The sequence below is a fragment of the Lonchura striata genome, chromosome 2 (assembly GCF_050655825.1).
Source record: "Lonchura striata isolate lonStrDom1 chromosome 2, ASM5065582v1, whole genome shotgun sequence".
Lineage (NCBI taxonomy): Eukaryota > Metazoa > Chordata > Aves > Passeriformes > Estrildidae > Lonchura > Lonchura striata.
The window spans coordinates 18,789,809-18,808,850 of record NC_140704.1 but is presented as its reverse complement, the minus strand read 5'-3'; the positions used below and the strand labels follow the sequence as shown (position 1 = coordinate 18,808,850).

Sequence of the window (19,042 nt, the reverse complement as noted above, 5' to 3'; positions counted from 1 at the left end):
GCAGCACAAATCCAAAACACAGCCCCACACCAACTAGGTGAAGTAAATTAATTCTATCCCATTCACAACCAGCATGATTTCAGTTCTGTAGCTATTACTGTAAGAGATGCAGAAATAAAAGGTTCTTTGAGATTTCTTTTTCTTGGCTTTGGATTCTGGATTAATATAAGATTACTTGTATTTTGACTTTGTAACAGTTTGTAGAAGTTGATGTGGATACTTTTTTATGAAGTTGGTTATTTCATCCATACCATGATTTGGGTTCTGGTAGACCTTATTTATGCAGTTAAAGATGATCTATGATGTTAAGCTGACTGAGACAGGAAAATTGAATGGATTCCTTCTGTATGCCTTTCTGCTCATCTATTTCATGACATAGATGTGACAGGTGTCTCTAAGTTACCTTGCAGACAGTGGAACATTTCACAGTATGTAACATAATACGTAATTTAAACTTGTAATTTTTATAGGAATGAATAAAGGTGAGCAGTGGCAATATATAGTTGTATTTATTTAGTTAATCTTGCACCATTCTGGAAGTTATAAAGTGCTACTCAACTCAAGTGTTTGGCAATGCATAACCATTACTGACAATTAATATTAAACTGCAGATAACAGAAGTGGTGCATTTTAGTGTTCAATATCAAAGGAATAGCTCATTCTGGATAAGAGCTGGTGGTCTGGCACCTCACAGAAACTTTGGATGGCATTTCTATCATTGATTCTTGAGACTTTTTACCACTGAGATTTAAAATTATGATGATTATTCCTGTATTTGAGTGAGGCTTTTGCGTATTTAAGTAATTGAATCAAGAACTGGTTCTTAAGAACAAGTGTTATGCTTAGAGCTGTATGTGTATGAATAATGGTGACAGTACTGTCCTACCTCTCCCTATAACTATCTCTTGCCTGTATCCTTTATTACCGTGACTGCAGCAGCACAGCTGCTGCACTGAATTTTTATGCTGTGGGTTCTGCTGTTTAAAATGCTAGCTAGATGAATGTGTGAGAGAGGGTTATTTTTATAAAAATCAGCTATATCAGAATTTGAGTTTGAAACTTGGGGATTGTGGTCATCTTTCATTCTGCAATTATTATTATAGTTATATTACTAATAGCTACTAGATCCAAATAAGAGACCAAGATCTGGCCTTTTATTTGGGAAAAGCAAGAACTATGCACAGCTTTCTATTGAGGATGCTAGTTGTGATGTGACAGCTCAGCATTGACATTGTTTTGTGACACAAAGTGCAGAAAATACATAAATGACAAAAGAACCGATACGAGTGATCTGTGCTAATAGAAAATTCTGATACATTGAAGTTATTTGAGGAAGTCAAACAGCAGCTGAAAAATGAGGGATTTAGGCATTCAGATGGTTTTGCTTACAATAATCAATAAGGAAAGTGGATTTTAAAAGGCTGTTGAGGTTTAAATGCTTGGAACAGCCAAAGGTAGTGGAGGAAAAGGATTTTTTGTAATAGAGAAGTCCTAAAAACGCAGTAATTCAAGGTCAACTCAAACAGTTTGGTCTTGAAGGACTAAGCACTGGTGATTGCTGATAGTGTGCATGTGTTTTAATTCGTCCAAAACAGTAGCTAGTGTCCTGTTCCTGAACTCATGAGCTCTTGCTTCTCTGTTCTGCATCTGTCTCTTGTACCTATTACTGTCCATCTTTCATGTTCCTTCACAGAACTATTATAGCTCACTAAAACAACAGAAAACTCTCCACTTGTTTTTTTGTTGCTGCTGCTCAGCAGTTTGAGTGGGCAGAGGGGAGGTCTGACAAGCTAAGCATTCTGAGAAAGGTGAGAGTGGGGTCAGAAAACCTTTTTCTTTTTTTGTAACAGTGAACGGTTAAATGCTGAACTTCGGAATGTATTTTAATCAAATAAACTCATGTAGAAACCCCTTTCAAGAGAGTTATGTATTCCTGAGACAAAAATGAATTGCAAATAGGTGTAAATACCTACAACAAATTAAATGATACTTCCATGTGGAAATTTTATGAATTATTAATGCCATTTAAACGAAAAACTGAACTCATTCATTTCTTCTGTACTAGAAGAAATTCTGTGTCATTAGAAGTGAACTATTGTTCACTTATATTATTCATTTTTTCCAAACATTGAAGTCCAAAGTTTAAAAAGATGCGTTTTATAACATCTCTTCTGCTGATAACAGATCAGAGCTAAAATGTAGTTACACACGTATCCTTAATTTGATATTTTGATGACATGCTGGCCCTTTTTGCTGGTCTGACAAATGTTTTTCTGAAAGTAAGTTAAAGAAAATGAATGATCAAGTGCTGATCCTTAGAGTGATGAAACAAGTAAATGAGCTAAAAACATGAAGAATTGGAACCAAAGTGTGTTTGTGAAGTCATATTATGTAATAATTTTGTAGATTGCATCTTTGTGTGAGAAATAGAAGCAATCAGAATGTATTTCCATCCCCTTCTTCATTCCCTTTGCTCTACAGGAAAGCAATGCACAGAAGGTACTGTAGAATTCCAGAAATCCTGAATCATATTTGTTTTGTTATCTAGCAGCATGTAGTTGGAGTTAAGATGGGATTACATAATTCTTTAGGTAAAAAACAAAAACCAAAAATGAGATCCCTAGTGAGAAATAAAGCTTTCTGGTTAATCGTGATGCATGAACTCGAGGTCTTTTGTATTGGTATTTAGTTGCACCATCAATCTGGGCTCTTCAAGTTATACAGGACCAATATTGTTACAGGTGCTTACCCAGTGACTGCATGGCAATCACGCCTTATTTTTCTTACAGTAAGAAACATTTCAGGAGCTGCCTGAATTTGGTCTTGTGAACCAAGATTAAAGTTTCCTTTGTCAATATTGTTGTTTGCCCTTTATTTTTTTAATATATTCTTCCTCGGAATTGTGTCTTCTGCTAAATCTTGGTTTTACAGAATGTACAGATTGCATTTATCAGCTCTGCACAGGAGTGTTGAACATCTGAACTCATTCCTAAGTATATAAATGGGATTTGTGCGTTCTGCCTGCTGTTAATGCTCCCTTAGCTTTCACTCACTGGCAATATTATTTTTACTTACTTGTTAAGAGTAAATTCTGTCCTTTATTTTCCTGACAGTAAAGCTTGTAAAAGATCAGATATTTGATATTATCTTCCTTAGAATGGGGGGGTTCCCATGTGGTTATATGGATGAATGTTTCTCTTGGTGAGCTGTTGCTATGTTTTTTTGGAGTTTCTTAAGAGCTGTAACTGAACAGAGATCTTACAAAAGTGAAGCATGCAGAGTTGTCCATTTGGAGCTAACAGTTTGTTGTTTTTGTGGCAGTGGGGAAGATGGCTAGTTTGTGTGGCCTTTGAGCTGTCATATTTGTTAAATATTGTGGGAATTAATGTCCCTATGTTAATACTTTTCTGAATTCCAAAGGGGATATTTCAGAACTCTTCTTATACTTTTTATGCATCTTTATGGTAGAAGAGGCTACAACTCCAAGAAGTCATTTTGTGGGAGCTACATCTCTTCAGCAGTCTCAGCAGCTTATTGTTGAAATTTTTATTCATATCAGTGTATTCTTGAGCATTTCTTTCAGAGATTTTCCTGCAGTGTTCTCCAGTTCTTTGATGTTGTATGCATTTGAAGTCAATTCACATTCAGAAGTAATGCTTCTCAACTTTCCATGGGAAGAACAAAGATAATGAAAAAAAAAAAAGGAAAAATGGTGAGAGGAGGTATAACCTAAAAGGAGGAGGAAGTGTAGAGTTAAGGCCAGCAGATGTCTTGTGAATGAGATATTTGTATGGAGAAGGCCTTTGGATGGGTTGCCCTTGCAGTGGCTTTCAGTGGAAAGCTGTAACCTTGGTAAAGCTGTCCTAGCAAACTTTGTCCTGGTGGTTTGGATCTGGGAGACAAATTTGATACAGTTGTTACTGCTTCACTTTACGGAAATCAAGTATATTCTTTCCAGACACTGAGTTCTTTATGCCCTCTTCCTTCCTGCTGTTCTTGTGTCTCTTGTCCTTCCTGACCTCTCCTTATGTGTAGGGACTACTGTTGATTTCAGTACGTTACAAAATGTAATTTGAAGTCATCCTAAGTGTTCCTTTGGTCAGAATTTTATGTTGCTTTGCCTTTTAGATGAAATTAACACTGGAAGTAAAAGAACACTAGAAAGTCAACAGAAAATATTGTAAAACACGTTCATTCAGTTTTCATATTGTTTACCGTTATTGTTGTGAAGTTTCATCCTAAAGTGTAGTAAAGTCATTGCACCTTGGCTCCAAAATTATAAATAAAAAAATTCTTTAGGATGATTTGAGTTTCCCAGTAGAATGAAGAAAGCCAAAAAAAACTCAGGCAGTGGTTAGCCATTCTGTAGTTTCCTTCTTGAAGCTTGTCTGGGGTTCAGTGAAATTGTTACTCAAATTTTTTCTAAACATATCCACTGATGACACAGTTTGGTAGCTTAGCACTGGTGAAAGTCTTTTTTATCAACAGAATCGATGGATAACGTGGCAGTCTTGGTGTAGCTGCTTCTGTTTTTCCCTGATTCCTGCTTTTCTGTTGTAGCATTCTGGGGACTATTACATTTGAGATGTTTTTCAAAAGACTGCGCAGTGCATTTGAATCCTTCCTCACCATAGTAGTTTTTTTTCTTTCTAATATGTTTTCCAGGTCTAAAAAGAGACAAAGAAACAATCTCCCTTTGAGAAAACACAAAAGAAAACAAATAAGCTCTTTCAACAAGCTTATATTAGGTTTTAAAAATTTTAAACCTACTGTGTGGTGTATGTCATTGTAATTATGACATCTGCTGACTTTATTATGAAGGGAAAAACTCCATACTTCTATCCATGTGTCAGATAGGAAAAAACCCCAAGTTCACTTGAGTGTGCAAAAACCCCAGATCTAGAAATCCCCGTCAACTTTTTAAAGTGTACCTGTCTTTGAGTTAGAAGAAGTGTACAAGGATTGAAAGGACTTTATATGTTGTATCTAGCAAGTATAGTTTTGCATAATATTTTGGTGGTGGTAGCTTTTTTACTCGATTGATGAGCTTTCTTATTTAATCTGTATTTAATTTCTGGCAAAATTAGTTTAATTAAATGGATTTGGGCTGATTAGAGACAAGGTGATCTCTAAGTCAGTCACCTAGTATTTACAGTTCATAAAGGTAGAAATAAAAGTGTTTTGCTTTCAGCTTTGCATCTAAGTTGTCAGTTAACCAATTTTACTTTACTGGAGAATTTGAGAATTTAAGAATTCACTCTTTTACACTCTCAGGCTTGATTCCATGAAATAAGTTTCTGATATTCCTTTCATTGTGACAGAAAAAGAAAGGTGGCACATACCTGAATAGTGTGCATGTATTGCATCTCATCCTGGTGCTTGGTCAGAGTGGTTGTGCAGTTGCTGTTGAACAAATGACGTTCTTTTGAAAGTTTGGACAGTCATTTTGATAGTTAGAGAAAGATCACCATGGGTTGTCTTTAAGATTCAAAATAGTTACTGAGTTTTTATATGGCTATTTAGACGTACACATCTTTTCAAGCTGCTCAGTGGGATTTTTAAACTCCTTGTCTCAATCCATATGGTTTTTAGCTCTTTGTAGAAGCAGTCTGAACGAATAGCTGTGCATTGTGCTGTTCTGCAGAGTTTGCTATTAGTTCACAAAAATACCACAAATTTATAATTAAAGAAATGAAATACTTGAGTGCCACTAGCTTGTAAGTAACTTTCTCTCACAGCTGCATTTTCTTTGCATCTTCTGACACTGACTAAGTAAACCATATTACATTGCTAAGGAACAAATGACTTGTTTACGATTAGACTGGAAAAAACACTCAGCTTCTGTGTTCTAAGTTTAATTGTTAGTTTTGTCAGACTTGCTATTTTTTTAAAGTATTTGTCTAAAGTATTCAAACAAATACAGTTTGGGTCTGATTCTGTAATCCTCCAAAAATTGATTTCTGCCAGTATGAAAGACTTCTGTTATACTATAAAGGCTCTGGGATAAGAAGTTATTTTCTCTCGGTTGGCACAATTTTGTTCACAGTGCCAATGCTTCATTCATATTTAAGAAATAAAAATTTAAAAACTGATTACATTCTCAGGTCTTTTAGGAAGCACATTTGATTTGTATAGCTTTGATATTTTATTCAATTTACCATGGAAAATACTTATTTAGTCTGAAAAATAGATGTCCTTTTTTTGGAAATGAAATCTAAATCACATTTCACATTCTTATGCATGGAGACATCAGTAGGGGAGGCAAAGCTAAAACTTTGCATTAATTTACATTAGTGTCCCAACAAAAAATACTGTGCAGGTGCAGATAAGATACAAATCTTTGGTGAAAAATGAATGAAGATCTTTGAAACAGAAGCCATGTCTCTGTTTTTAGTCCAGTTTCTTTTGTTGATTAAGTGATTATTGTAAAGATGGGTTTATATTAACAACAGTGCATTCATAAATGCTGGTTATAATTGAAGAATTTCAGTTTGTGCACTTTAAAAACAAATATGAATACTTGATTTGCTTTATAAAATTATATTATAAAACATTCAAAACATTATTGTGTTTTTCTACTAGCACAGGACATTATTGCCATATCTCTTCAATTTTGATACCACTTGATGCAGTATAGATTGGGTTATGTGTAAGGTGAAGCTAAACTTAATTTTTATTGTCTTTTACAACTTATAGAAATATAAAGAGAAAGATAAACACAAGCAAAAATATAAGAAGCAGTCGGAGTCCTCACCATCTTTGGTTCCATCTCTTACTGTAACTACAGAAAAAGTAAGTCAATATGTTTTTTCTCCTCTTTGACTTCAGTTATTTATGTCAAAATTTCATGATGTAGTGATTCCTCTATATATGCAGGAGCTTTATAATGGTATAAATTCTATAATTATCAAGGACTCTTGATATTTTTTCCTGTAACGTTAAAATCCTAAAATACTTGAAGGTTTATCATATGGAGAAAGGCTTAGAGTTTTGTACTTAAATTTTGGGTCAGGTGCCAGTGATACTCCAGTAAATTTTCCTTAATTGAGGTATATTTCATAACTTGAGAACTTTTAGAAAGTCTTTCCTTCAAAATTCACTTGTGTATGTTGAGCTGACACTGAACCTGTAAGCATTTAAAACTGGTAGTTATGGAATTACAGCTCATGGTTCATATACTTACGATTTGCCATATTAGCAGGTTGTTATGTTAGGTTCTCTGACCTTTCATTTCTGTTGATGTGTTAGAAAATACCTAATTCCATTAGCAACATACAGGGTTAAATAATGACAGTTCTCAATGTACTCAGCAAGAATCACTTTTGCTATCCACCGATAAAATTACACGAATGTTGGTGTTACAGAGGGGGCAGTACTATTGAGAAATGGTTTTCTGATTTCAAAGTTGGAAAAAACCATTGTGTCCCATTCATGTGGTGATGTGAAAAAACCATTGTGTCCCATTCATGTGGTGATGTTTGACATCAGAGTTGGGGAATCATGGTTTAAGTTGAACTGTGCTTAATATGCACAGATCATCATGTAAGGTGTTGAGGCTTGTGTTAACTGTGTGTGGTTTGTTTGCTGAGGTGTTACATTCAACAAATGTGTGTTTGGTACACCCAAGACCTCATTAAGACTGGGTGAAACAATTGAAATACCAGCTTTCTCTGGTCTCTGGAAGTGTTCTCTCAACTAGTGATATTAATTTCAAGAATAGTCTCCAAGAAGGTTAGATTTTTTTGTATGCTTTGCAGATTTCTTTATTCTCAGTAATAAGATTATTAACTTGAGAATCCATACCTGCTAACATCCCATAATTTGTAGCTCACACTTTTGTTGAGTCTTGTTTCTTGTTCTGCTTTGTCCTCTTTGATGCTGTTCTGTCAAATGAGACTTAGTAGTCAGTGGTCTGAAACTCTCAATAACTCAATTAAAAAAAACAGAAGAAAAGGTAGAGTCATTTTATCACTTTGCTGGTTTGATTTAAGAGCAATTAGAGATTGCAATCAGTGAGTGTGATATTTTCTATTGGAATTAGGTTGTAGTATTGACTGGTCCACGATTGGTTATTTCATTTTATTAATTTGCCCTAACCATACTCTTTTTGAATCTGAGACAACTTCAAAAATTCATATCCTGTAAAAGAAGCTTTGTGGAAACTTGTATGGAAACTTCTTTAAATTTACAACCTTTGTTTAGTTTTTATACTGTGTGTGATCTTACCTTTCTTAAATTACATTCCTCTTGTACTTTGATTATCTAATAATTGTAAGTTTTAACAAGAAGTGATATTGTTGTATAGTTCTGTAAAAGTTAAATATATGGAAATATTGATTATTTTTTGCTTCCTGCCTATGGGAATATGCTTTTAATGCGAAAGACACAGATGGATTCGGGTTTTCTGCTAAGCTTATTTCTAAGTGCTTTGTCCTTCCTATCCTTTTCCTAACTACAAGGTTTACTCCTATGATAGTCACAAGGATGAGCTAGAGCAGACACTAAAGTGAACAGTATATCTCTAATTCTAGAACTTAAATTATAACTTAATTAACTAAAACAGAATATTTACTTAACCTGTTTGCTTCATTTATTGACTTTTTTTTTATAGTGCTTCAAATAATCAGGGAAATTTGTGTTCAGCTTTTTATTGGCGTTTTTATTGGAAAATTGAAGTTCAGAGGTTCCTAAGTGCAATTACATTTTTTTTAAAAGTATCTACTGGATATATGGAAGTGACCTTTTTTTTTGGCTTTAGCTAGTTCCTTCAGTTAATATTTTCCTAAGTAATTTTAACACAATTTACATGAATTTGCTTTTCTAGGTTATAAACTTGTATAAATTCCTCAAAACTTTGAAATTTTAGTAATGAAACAAGCTTTATTTTTTTCTAAGATGAATATTTGGTTCAGAATATTGCATTAATGTATTACTTTTATGTGTCCTTTTATATGGAGTTGCTAGAATTGATTTGAACCTGATCTCTGTTTCACAGCAGTCTTTCTTTGTATTGAATGCATGACTTTATTGTGATATATAATCACTTCTGCTACTATAATATTCCTGTGGGGGAAACTGAAATTTGAAATGCAATTTGTTTTTCCTTTTTAAAGATGTTAAACCTTTGTAAATCCAGTGGTAATGGCCATTTATGCAGGTGATGTCTTAAAACATGTTTTTATCTGGATGAGTGGTTTCTTTAGATAGAATCATGAAAGGCTGCACGATAAACTGAATTCGCCTTCTTTAGTGTAGTTGAATTGCCTGTTGTTTCTGCAGAATTTAATTCCACAAAATTTTACTGAGGTTCCAGCCCCTGCTATTTTGAGAAGCACTTTTGTGCATCCCTGTAATGCCACAGCAAATGTTGTTCAGTCTGAATCAGTTAAGTTAGAAAAAGTTTGAAATAAGAAATGCCTGACTACTCTGTGATTAATGCAGTAGCACTACATTTTTTCACTTTTGGTACGTAGATATAGGATATTTTAAGAAGAACTACAGTGACTTAGGAATTTGAATTCTTTGCTGCCTCTTCTGCCTGCCTTCTTAGTTGGGAGGAGCCATCAGCCCCATATTTACTCCTGGTAGAAAATTCTTGTCTCATGTTTTGAGCTTTGGCTCCCTCCAGCAGTGTGGGGAGATGGAGAGTGAGGGTTATGGTTAGTTCTTCAGTGGTTGCTCCTGCAGCTGCTTAAGGAGAAGAGTCCTCCCCAGCTCCAGCATTCCTCCCATGGGAGATAGTCCTTCACGAACTTCTCCATCGCGAGTCCATCCCATGGACTATGCTTCTCCACAGACTGCTGCAGCAAGAATCACTTCTCCACAGGGTGCAGTCCTTCTGGCACAGCCTACCTCCAGTGTGGACCCCCCAGAGGGTCACAAGTCATGTGAGGAAACCTGCTCCAGCATGGGATCTTTCTCCACAGGTCACCAGATCCTGCTAGGAGCCTGCTCCACGGAGTCACAGCCTGCTCTCAGGCACCTCTTGCTCTGGTGTGGGTTTCTTCCATGGGCTGCAGGTCGATCTCTGCATCTCTGTAATGGGCCATCCATCGAAGGGCTGCAGGGGCACAGCAGCATCACCATGGTCTTCATGGTATGCAGGGGAATCTCAGCTGTGGTGCCTAGAGCACCTCCTCCTCTTTCTTTTCTGACCTTGGTGTCTGCAGAGTTGATTCTTTCACATGTTCTCGGTCCTTCTCTGGCTGCAGTTCCATCTGCCCAATAAGCTTTTTTTGGTTTTCCTTCTTCAGTATGTTGTTACCATTTGTGATGGGTTCAGCCCTGGCCAACTTTGGGTCGGTCCTGAAGCTGACTGGAATTGGCTTTCCTGGACATGGAGGACACCTCTGGCAGCTTCTTACAGAACCCCCCTGTAGCCCCCTCTCTACCAAAACCTGACCATGCAAACCCAGTGTTGGTTTTGGGGTTTTTTTGGGTTGGTTGATTGTTGCTTGGACTCTGCTCTTACCATCTGGCATTTTTGTGGAGAATTACCTGCCATGATCTTTCCCCTCTCTGTGCAAGGGTACTGTCTTATACATCTGCACAGGGCTAAAGGCCACTCAAACCTTGGCATGTACTATGTGTACCAAGACTGATTACTCTGTGTTTACCATAAATCCCCAGAAGTTTTAAGACTTGCTGCAGATGGATGGAGTAGCTCTATCAGGGAGTGATAGATGGAGAGCATAAAAATGACAGTAGCTTTCTCTGCTTAGGGTATATTTCATCATGTTAGTGTTTATGATTCTCTGAGTAAGCATGTAGATTTCAGTACACCTTATAGCACCTTCTGAAATGCAAGTAGCTGTGGGAGCAAAATTTTCCAAGGCAGAATTGTGTTGTGCATGCATATTCTTCAAAATCTACCAGGAGTGGGATTCACACTTGCAGTCAAACTAAATTACAGCACAGTGTTTGCAAATTAATGCTTACTTGTCATTGCCTGGCCTGGTATGCAAATAGATTGAAGTATTTGCTTTCCTTAAAGCTTGTATATTTAGTTGTCTTCTGTCATTTACAACTGAAAAGTAAGGTTGTGTAAATATCTTAGCTATTTTAGTAAAATATGGAAAACTTTGTACAGTTGCTATACAAAGCTTTATGTAAAGATGAAGAAACATTCTGTTCTAGGCCTAAATTCAGCAAGCATGCCACTTGGGCAGGGAAAATGTGTGTGTATGCTCAGTTTTAAGAGGCATGTGTTTGTCTGGTCTTTAATGGAGATAACTGTAGATACTATTTTAAATTCTGTTCTGTAAGAACTGAAAAACAGACAAGCTCATTTTGAACAGATGAGTTTCTAGGTTTGATCCGTATTTTTTTAACGAAGCTGTTTTACTACGTGTCTTGAGTATAAATAACAGTATAATTCTTTTGGTTTTTCCTGATTTTGCTTTAATTTTTTCTTATGTTATTAAAATTCTGTTAGCACAACTCCACTTTTTTTTCAGTCATGAGAAGAGCAATATTCCCTTGTATGGTTTCCTAATGTGCATGCAGTTTCCCTGCCCACCTAATTACTTTCTCTGAAACTTCTTTTGACTATTGTTCACCAATAGGAACAATTCTGGTAAAATTTAACAGTCAAATAATGGACCTAAAGGTTAAATTTTTAAAAGCCCTCTGGAGAGGGCTGTAGGAAAAGGGCTAGAAATCTTGGGGGTGGATAGGGGTTGCATTGGGAGCTTAAGAGTGTTTTTCTACCTGTCAGAGAGCAGGTTTGAAGTAAGTATGTCTCTATCAGCTGTCTCATGTGTCTTCTTTACTTGGTGTTTCTTAAGGAATTGGATGAATGGGGGATGGTTCACATGCCAGGGAGCTGATTTTGGTTTGGTGTTGAGACTATAAAGTCTTAAAAATCCAAGTTCTTAGGTTTTGACACCTTGAACAGTTCCACTGCTGATAGAGCAACATTTCCAGTTTAACAAAAAAAGCATTAAATTGTATGTTCAGAAAAACATTAAAAGTTTATTTTCTAATTTTTAATTTTAAGCATAAAATAACAATATCCTATTTAAATAGACTATCAAGACCATATCTGTGAGATTTTTCCATTTACCTCAGTGAAGTAAAAATTTCAATCAAAGGCATTATGCATATTTTTTTGCACAAAATTATGTTTTATATATTTCAGTTTGCAGAGACTGTTCAGATTTCAGCTGCTGTAATTCCTGCTGTTTCTAGTTACAGTAGTATTTGAACACTTCTGTGTTCATTTGAAAGAATGAAGTCCTTTAAACAGTTAAGAGTTTTTTATGTGACTTGTTTCTTTAATTTCTTCTCTCTTTTAAAATGCCAGACATACACAAGCACTAGCAACAATTCCATGTCAGGCTCCTTGAAGCGGTTGGAAGATACCTCAGCTCGATTTACAAATGCAAATTTCCAGGAAGTTCCTGCGCATGTTTCAAGTGGAAAAGATTCTTCAGAGGCTAGAGGGTCAGAGAGCAAAGGGAAGAAATCTGCAGGTCACAGCTCAGGTCAGAGGGGAAGAAAGCCCGGTGCTGGAAGAAATCCAGGAACAACTGTGACTGCAGCTAGCCCTTTTCAGCAAGGTACTGATTGTTAAGCAATAACAGAATTTCTGCTTTGACATGAATTAGAAATTTTATGTATGCAGAACTTGAAAAGTAGTTAATCTTTTATCCTCAATACTGAGAATGTTACTTCACTTTATGGAAAAACCCAACTTTTTTCAGGGCAAAAATGTTTGTTGCTATAACATGAAAAAGAAGGTTGTACATTTTTAAAAGGCAGAACTGATGCTTTTGTTCAGACAGTTAAGGTTTTCTCTTTAGCTGCAAACAGAATTGTCTTTATGTGCCTTAGCCTGGGGTAAACTTTAATATGACTTTGAGTCTAGACGTCTTAGCTCTTTAAGGGAGTAATACTCAATGTTTCTTAGTCAGAGCACTGGCTAAAGAACAGAACTGGGCAACCTAATGCATAGGATGCATTGGCTGCTCAATGATTTTTCAAGATGCAGATTTTTAAAGTATACTATTTTCATCAGAGTGAAAGACCATTCTACTTAATTTTTTTGTCATTAAAATATATGAACAGAAGGTATGTAAAAAGTATGTAAGGTTTATTTACTTTAGGTAGTACAAAATCTGTTACTTTTTGAGCTTGCTGAAGTCCACTACATGCACTATGAGCGCTGCTTAAAAGCAAATCTTACTATGGGATCTTCATCAGAGTTGGAAAATGATTTAAAAAAATTAAAAGGGTTTTTATAATTCCTTACTTAATAAAACATATTATTTGGAAACACAACAAACTAGGTCTTGTGTAAAATAATTTTTAGTAATTTTTCACTGTAGTGTCTGTTGTTTATGCTTTGTGATGGTGATTTTTCTTTTGAGATTATTTATGCAGTGAACACTTGTAAATTGGTCTAGAGCTCTTCAAAAGAAGAGGAAGTTTTTTTGTTTAAATGCTCAAAACTTTTAAAGTTGCCTTCTGTAATTCCTCATTTAAAGAAAAATCTTACTGCAGATTGCAAAATAGGTCTTTATTATGTGCATGTATTTTCTTTTGGGCTGCATTAACTGAAGTTGATATAACTTATTGAAAATACAAAACAAGGATATTTTAAATTTCTAAAAATAGCTGTATTTATGTGCATTTTATTTTAAATTGAATTATTAACAATATTTAGTGGAGTACTAATGATAAAATATTACTTTTAAAAGGACATGGGGTTTTTATACCTAATATCATAGTTAGAAATATTTTCTTGATGTTTACATCAGTCTGAATTCTGTGAAACAGTACCCACAGACACCCACCTGTATAAAATCAGTGAATTTCAGTGCAAGTAGATGCTTGTATTTCCCAAGAGTGCTTAATTTTCTGCCTTGGATGCAGTAATACAGTGATGAAATTACTGCATTCCAAATACTGGAGAAGGAATGTAATTCTGTTACACAAAAGATCTTTATGGTTCTGTGACAGTGCTAAAGAAGCGTTTAAATGCCAATTCCATAGACTGTTTTTCACTTTCTCTTGTGTGCTATTGAAGAATATGTTTTCTGTGGAACTCCTCCTCAGCTGGAGAGAATTAAGCCAAATTGTTGTTCGCTTGACCTGCGTCAAACTCTTAATTTTAGGTAGAATGGTAAAGAAGATTGCAGGCATAGTGTATATGTGATCATAGCACATTTCTATCAGCTTTCTTTTTATATATCTGTATGTTCAAAAAAATCTACTCCAATTTGCATCAAGTGTTTGTTAGGGCTTCAAAACATGATGGAATAGCAACAAAGTTGTTATTCTTCTTTTATTAATTTTCAACTTGTTTGTGCTCCAGATGCAAATCTGAATCTCAGATAGGAATCTGAGAGTCATATACAGCAAAGTGAAGATCAGCAGGAGAACCAATCCAACAAGTTATTTAAAGAGTTCTTTAGCTCTTCATAAAGCTTTTCATAAAGTCCTTTCACATTAAAGTTTTTTATTCTAAGATCATCATACTTCCGATTGGTTTTTATCAACTACAGGGAAAAATATAATTGTACTTCTTTCTTTTTTTAGGAAGTTTTTTGGGCACTCCTGGGAGCATAAAGTCATCTTCTGGAAGTTCAGTTCAGTCTCCCCAAGATTTTTTGAGTTTTACAGACACAGATCTGCGAAATGACAGTTTCACACATTCTCAACAGGCTTCATCAACCAAAGATGTACATAAAGGAGAGGCTGGGAACCAAGAGGGAGGAGTCAATTGTTTCACTTCCTTAATTGGTCTCCCTTCATCATCATCAGCTGTTCCCCAATCTAAAAACTTTGACAGCTCACCTGGAGACATAAGTAATTCAAGCCTTACTTCTACAGCATACAAACGAGCTCAAACTTCTGGACTAGGAGAAGAAACTGTAACAGAGAAGAAACGGAAAGGAAATAAGCAAAGTAAACATGGGCCTGGTAGACCTAAAGGAAATAAAAGTCAAGAAAGTCTTTCCCATCTTTCAGTTTCTTCTGCTTCCCCAACTTCATCTGTGGCATCTGCTGCAGGAAGCGTGACAAGCTCTGGTCTTCAAAAATCTCCAACTTTGCTCAGGAATGGAAGTTTACAAAGTCTTAGTGTTGGTTCATCTCCAGTGGGTTCAGGTAGGCATTTATTGGATTTGTTTTTTTACCTCAAAATATGTTTTTATTATTTTAGCTATAATTCTGAGTATGCTTTTCAGGAACATAGTATCATTAAATTATCATGAAAATCACATTGGGGGAAAAAGGACTGTTGGAAAAGTAAGTTCTGTTCCATGTATAGGTGCCACTTCGCTGTAGGTGGCTATAGTAGATGGACCTGTGTATTGACCTATAGGCTATATAAATGCAGGTTTTGAAGCTGTAGGGGGAAAAGGTGCATGTAAATAGGATATTTGAAAATTACATATGGCTGGTTTAGCTAAAGAAAAAAAAAAGTGATAGTATATGGACTTTATTGTCTGTGTGTTCTGTTACACAGAGAAAACAAAATTGGTACTTGGGTTTGTCAGCTTTGCTGAATGTGTCCCTCAGTTCCATTTTCCCAGTTTAGCTTAACTGAAAATCAAAATGTCTACATGGAGAATGACCAGTTTAAACATGTAAAATTATATTCTGAGTCTGGACTCCTGTGTAGCTGGATGACATTTACATATTCTGGTGTGCTATTTAGCAATTGAAATTGGCTGGTTTGTTCTTCCTCTGTTCTGAATGTTTATGCGCATCTGGGGCTGTGAGAGGCTTTCTGTTTCCAGTAAAGCTGTGTGTGGAATGGCCTGGCTGGATACTCTTATCTACCAAAGTCTTTGTTGCTCTGAAGTTTCTTTCAAAGCTTTGTGATGTAAAAGATAACAACTTACCTCACTTTTGAAACTTCAAAATTTTGTCCTTTTTGTTGTTATAGTGTGGTTTTCTTTATTTTTTATTCCCCTTAATTTTTCTATTTTGGGGGAAGAGATAAATGGAGTTTGAATGTGTGCTTCTGGGGAGGGTTTTATGCTTTTTGTATTATATATTTTCACTATATAAGCAAGAGATATTTTTAAAATATACATAGTTCAAAGAAAAAAACCCCCTGTATTTCTTTCAGAACAAGGCAGGTACAAAACTTGGATGTCACAGCCACATTGTTTTAAAGCAGTTAGATACAGGCAAATGATCATTTTTATTATGGGTAATAATGGCAACAGCAGTAGCAACTATATTAAGAAATACTTTTCCTATATTAAAATCAATGAGAGAGAAATGGCATATGATAAAGCTTCATAGTTCACTGTTTATCTTTCTGTTTAAAATACAGTTTTAAGAACATGTTTACCTCTTACCTTTTATGAACAGTGAGCATCTAACGGATTTATATCAGTGTTCTGATTATTTTGTATGAGCTTTCTTACTCTTTTATGATCTCTTTCAGGTGGATTATGTATTGTTGTAGTTAAGGTAGGAGATAGAAGTACAAGGTCTTGGTTTGAAGTGAATGACCCATGTTTTCTCTCTTATATTTATCATAGAATATGCTGCTCTCATCAGCTCCTTGTACAGACCTTTCCTTGTCTAGGTCCATTCTTGCTTCCTTTGCCCTCTCCATTACATCTCTTCCATCTAGAAAATGCCAGTGATAATGTTAAACTCTTTGTCAATAAATACATGGATGGAAATACCGTGTCTGTTTTATTACTTTTATCATGATGTTCAGCCTATAGTTTCACATCTATTAAGTATATTTATGATTCTTGGTGGCCAGCATTAGACCTGTCCTCTAAAACAGTGATATTTTCTGAGAATGCCAAAGAACATGGATATAAATAAATGAGTAAACAAAATCACCCCAACAAAACCAAGAAAATCCAGAGATACAAAAACAAATGGGATGTCTTTGAGCACGAGCTCTAAATTTGTCCAGAAGCTTCTGCTTGAATCACAGCTTATTTTTGAAATGTACTCTTCTCCCTCATCTCCTCTTTTTCTTATGGCTGTAGTGCTGATCTCCTTCCTTCATCATAAGCATTTGTTGGTTTAGCAACCCAATAACCCAATTTACAACAAAGTTTTTTTATGTTGCATGGAGAAGGACATATGAGTACTACCAGTATTATCAGAAACATGTATTTTCTCAATTATAATATGCTGATACTTCCCTTTTTAATGTGCTCACCACATTGTTGAATAACAAGATCTGACAGGTGAATCTAAATTATTTGATCCAAGCCCCGAGATAAGATTTTGTGCATGTAAAATGTAGTGAGTGAAAACACAACTTATTCAAGTAAATATGTTTTTATTGCCTTTTACTTGGAATTACCTTGATACCTCAAAGAAGCTGGATCAGGAATGAGCTAGACCATACTAAACAAAGCTTCCAAGGCACTTTTGCAAGAATCTCCTCCTCTTTTTTTTAAAATAGTCTTCCTAACAGCACCTATTCTCTTTCAATTTTCTGGACAGTACTTGTTGAGATCCAGAAAAATTATGAAAAACATGTCTTCACAGATGTATGATAATTGTGCTCATAATTGATGTTCAAATGAGATGAAGTGTGAAGGGAAGCTTATTCTGTGATGGTAACACAGATTCATCGTGTGCTATTTATACATAATTAGATGTCTTCCCAAAAAGTTTTATTCAGAGTAAGTATATTCAGCTAATTTTGTAGACATATTTGTAATTTCCAAACTTATCCAGTCCAAAGGGGTTCTCTTTTCCTGCTTAATAACAGAGATGTACCATAAATATTGGTGTAGTATAAGGATGTGTTATTAGAAGCTGTTACAACACATACAGTTAGGTTGTGTTTGCCATGCAACAGATCTGGTGTGTTCAGGGTTAAACTTAAATGTTCAATCTTTATGCTATTATTTTTTCTGAAATGTAATTATAACCTGACAGGAAACATTTTATGCATTACTTTAACACCGTATTCAAATGAAAAATGAAATAAAACTTAAATTGTTAGGGTGATATAGAATTTTTGCAGTAAAACAACATTTTACCCTTTTTAAAAAAACTCCGCCAAAGTTCTATAGATATCAGCTCATTTACAAACCATGCTTATATATTTTTTTTTAATTTACAAGCATTTTAAGTTTATTGTCTAAGAAGGCCTAAGTTATTGGAAGAGTTATATATAAAGCTGATAATGGTTCACCCCAAATAGGGTTGGTCTTTGAGCGATTTCAGGATATGAATCTTTTAATAGGGAAAGTTGTGTGTTGATTTCATCTGAACTCAGCTATTTTACAGAGCTGTCTAACTTTCCAAGTCAAAGCTGTCCAAGCTGTATTCTCAAGATTAAGTTCATTCTCAGCATCCTTCTAGGGAATAATATTTAAAGATTTCTAGTCTAGTACTGTAAAGCATTGAGAGCTTGGGTGCCTCAGCAACAGGAAGAATAACATTTTATGTGATGTACAATACCTTCTAACTTTTGTGGAAAAATGAAGCAATGTAAAATGGAAAGAATCCAGTATCAGAAGTTTCTCTTTCATGGTAGATAAAAGTTCTTGGGCAGTTGTCTTCCAAGTTCAGCATGGATACTTGCTGCTGGAATTCTTACAGTGCTTCAGGTACTTCTCTGTCTTTCCGGGTTCTGCTCTTGTTTTCAAATGTACAGCAAATTGTATAGTATCAACTTCAGTAGCCAAGGACTTCAGGTGATTATTTGCTTCAATATTTTAATTTTTGTAAAATTGATTTTTTGCCGTTATGTGTACTGTAAACCCTTAAAAAAGCTTATACATTTTCTTTCTTTAAAAAGACTGGAAAAGATTCAGTTACCAATTAGGCCTCGAAATGGTTAGCCCATTGTTTCAGCACCCTTACTGTGTCCATGTTCTGGAATTCCTTTGTCCCAACTGAGGTGAAATTAGAATTTGTCTTTCTACATTTTTATCTCTGCGCCGTATATATTCTGCCCTTAGCCAATCTTCAGTAGGCTCTGGTTGGTAACACTAGACGCTTTTTGGAATAAAAGACTCCTCCAAACCCGGTATTGTATTTTATTGAAGCAGTATTTCAAATTATGAGAAATTGTTTATGTTTTTGGCACAGGTCC

At 35.3% G+C, this 19,042-nt stretch overlaps 1 protein-coding gene across 20 annotated transcripts in view; it reads left to right on the top strand.

The window, feature by feature from the left end:
- The window catches only part of MLLT10 (MLLT10 histone lysine methyltransferase DOT1L cofactor), a 133,612-nt gene that overhangs the window by 62,772 nt on the left and 51,798 nt on the right, over positions 1 to 19,042 (top strand). For all 20 annotated transcript variants that reach the window (XR_014950953.1, XM_085565581.1, XM_085565559.1 and 17 more), the window contains 3 exons: positions 6,697 to 6,792; positions 12,305 to 12,560; positions 14,542 to 15,111. Coding sequence is in view for 19 of the 20 variants with exons in the window: in XM_085565581.1 (XP_085421707.1) it covers positions 6,697 to 6,792; positions 12,305 to 12,560; positions 14,542 to 15,111 (922 nt within the window). In the remaining variant the exon portion in view is untranslated. The remainder of the gene's footprint in view (positions 1 to 6,696; positions 6,793 to 12,304; positions 12,561 to 14,541; positions 15,112 to 19,042) is intronic.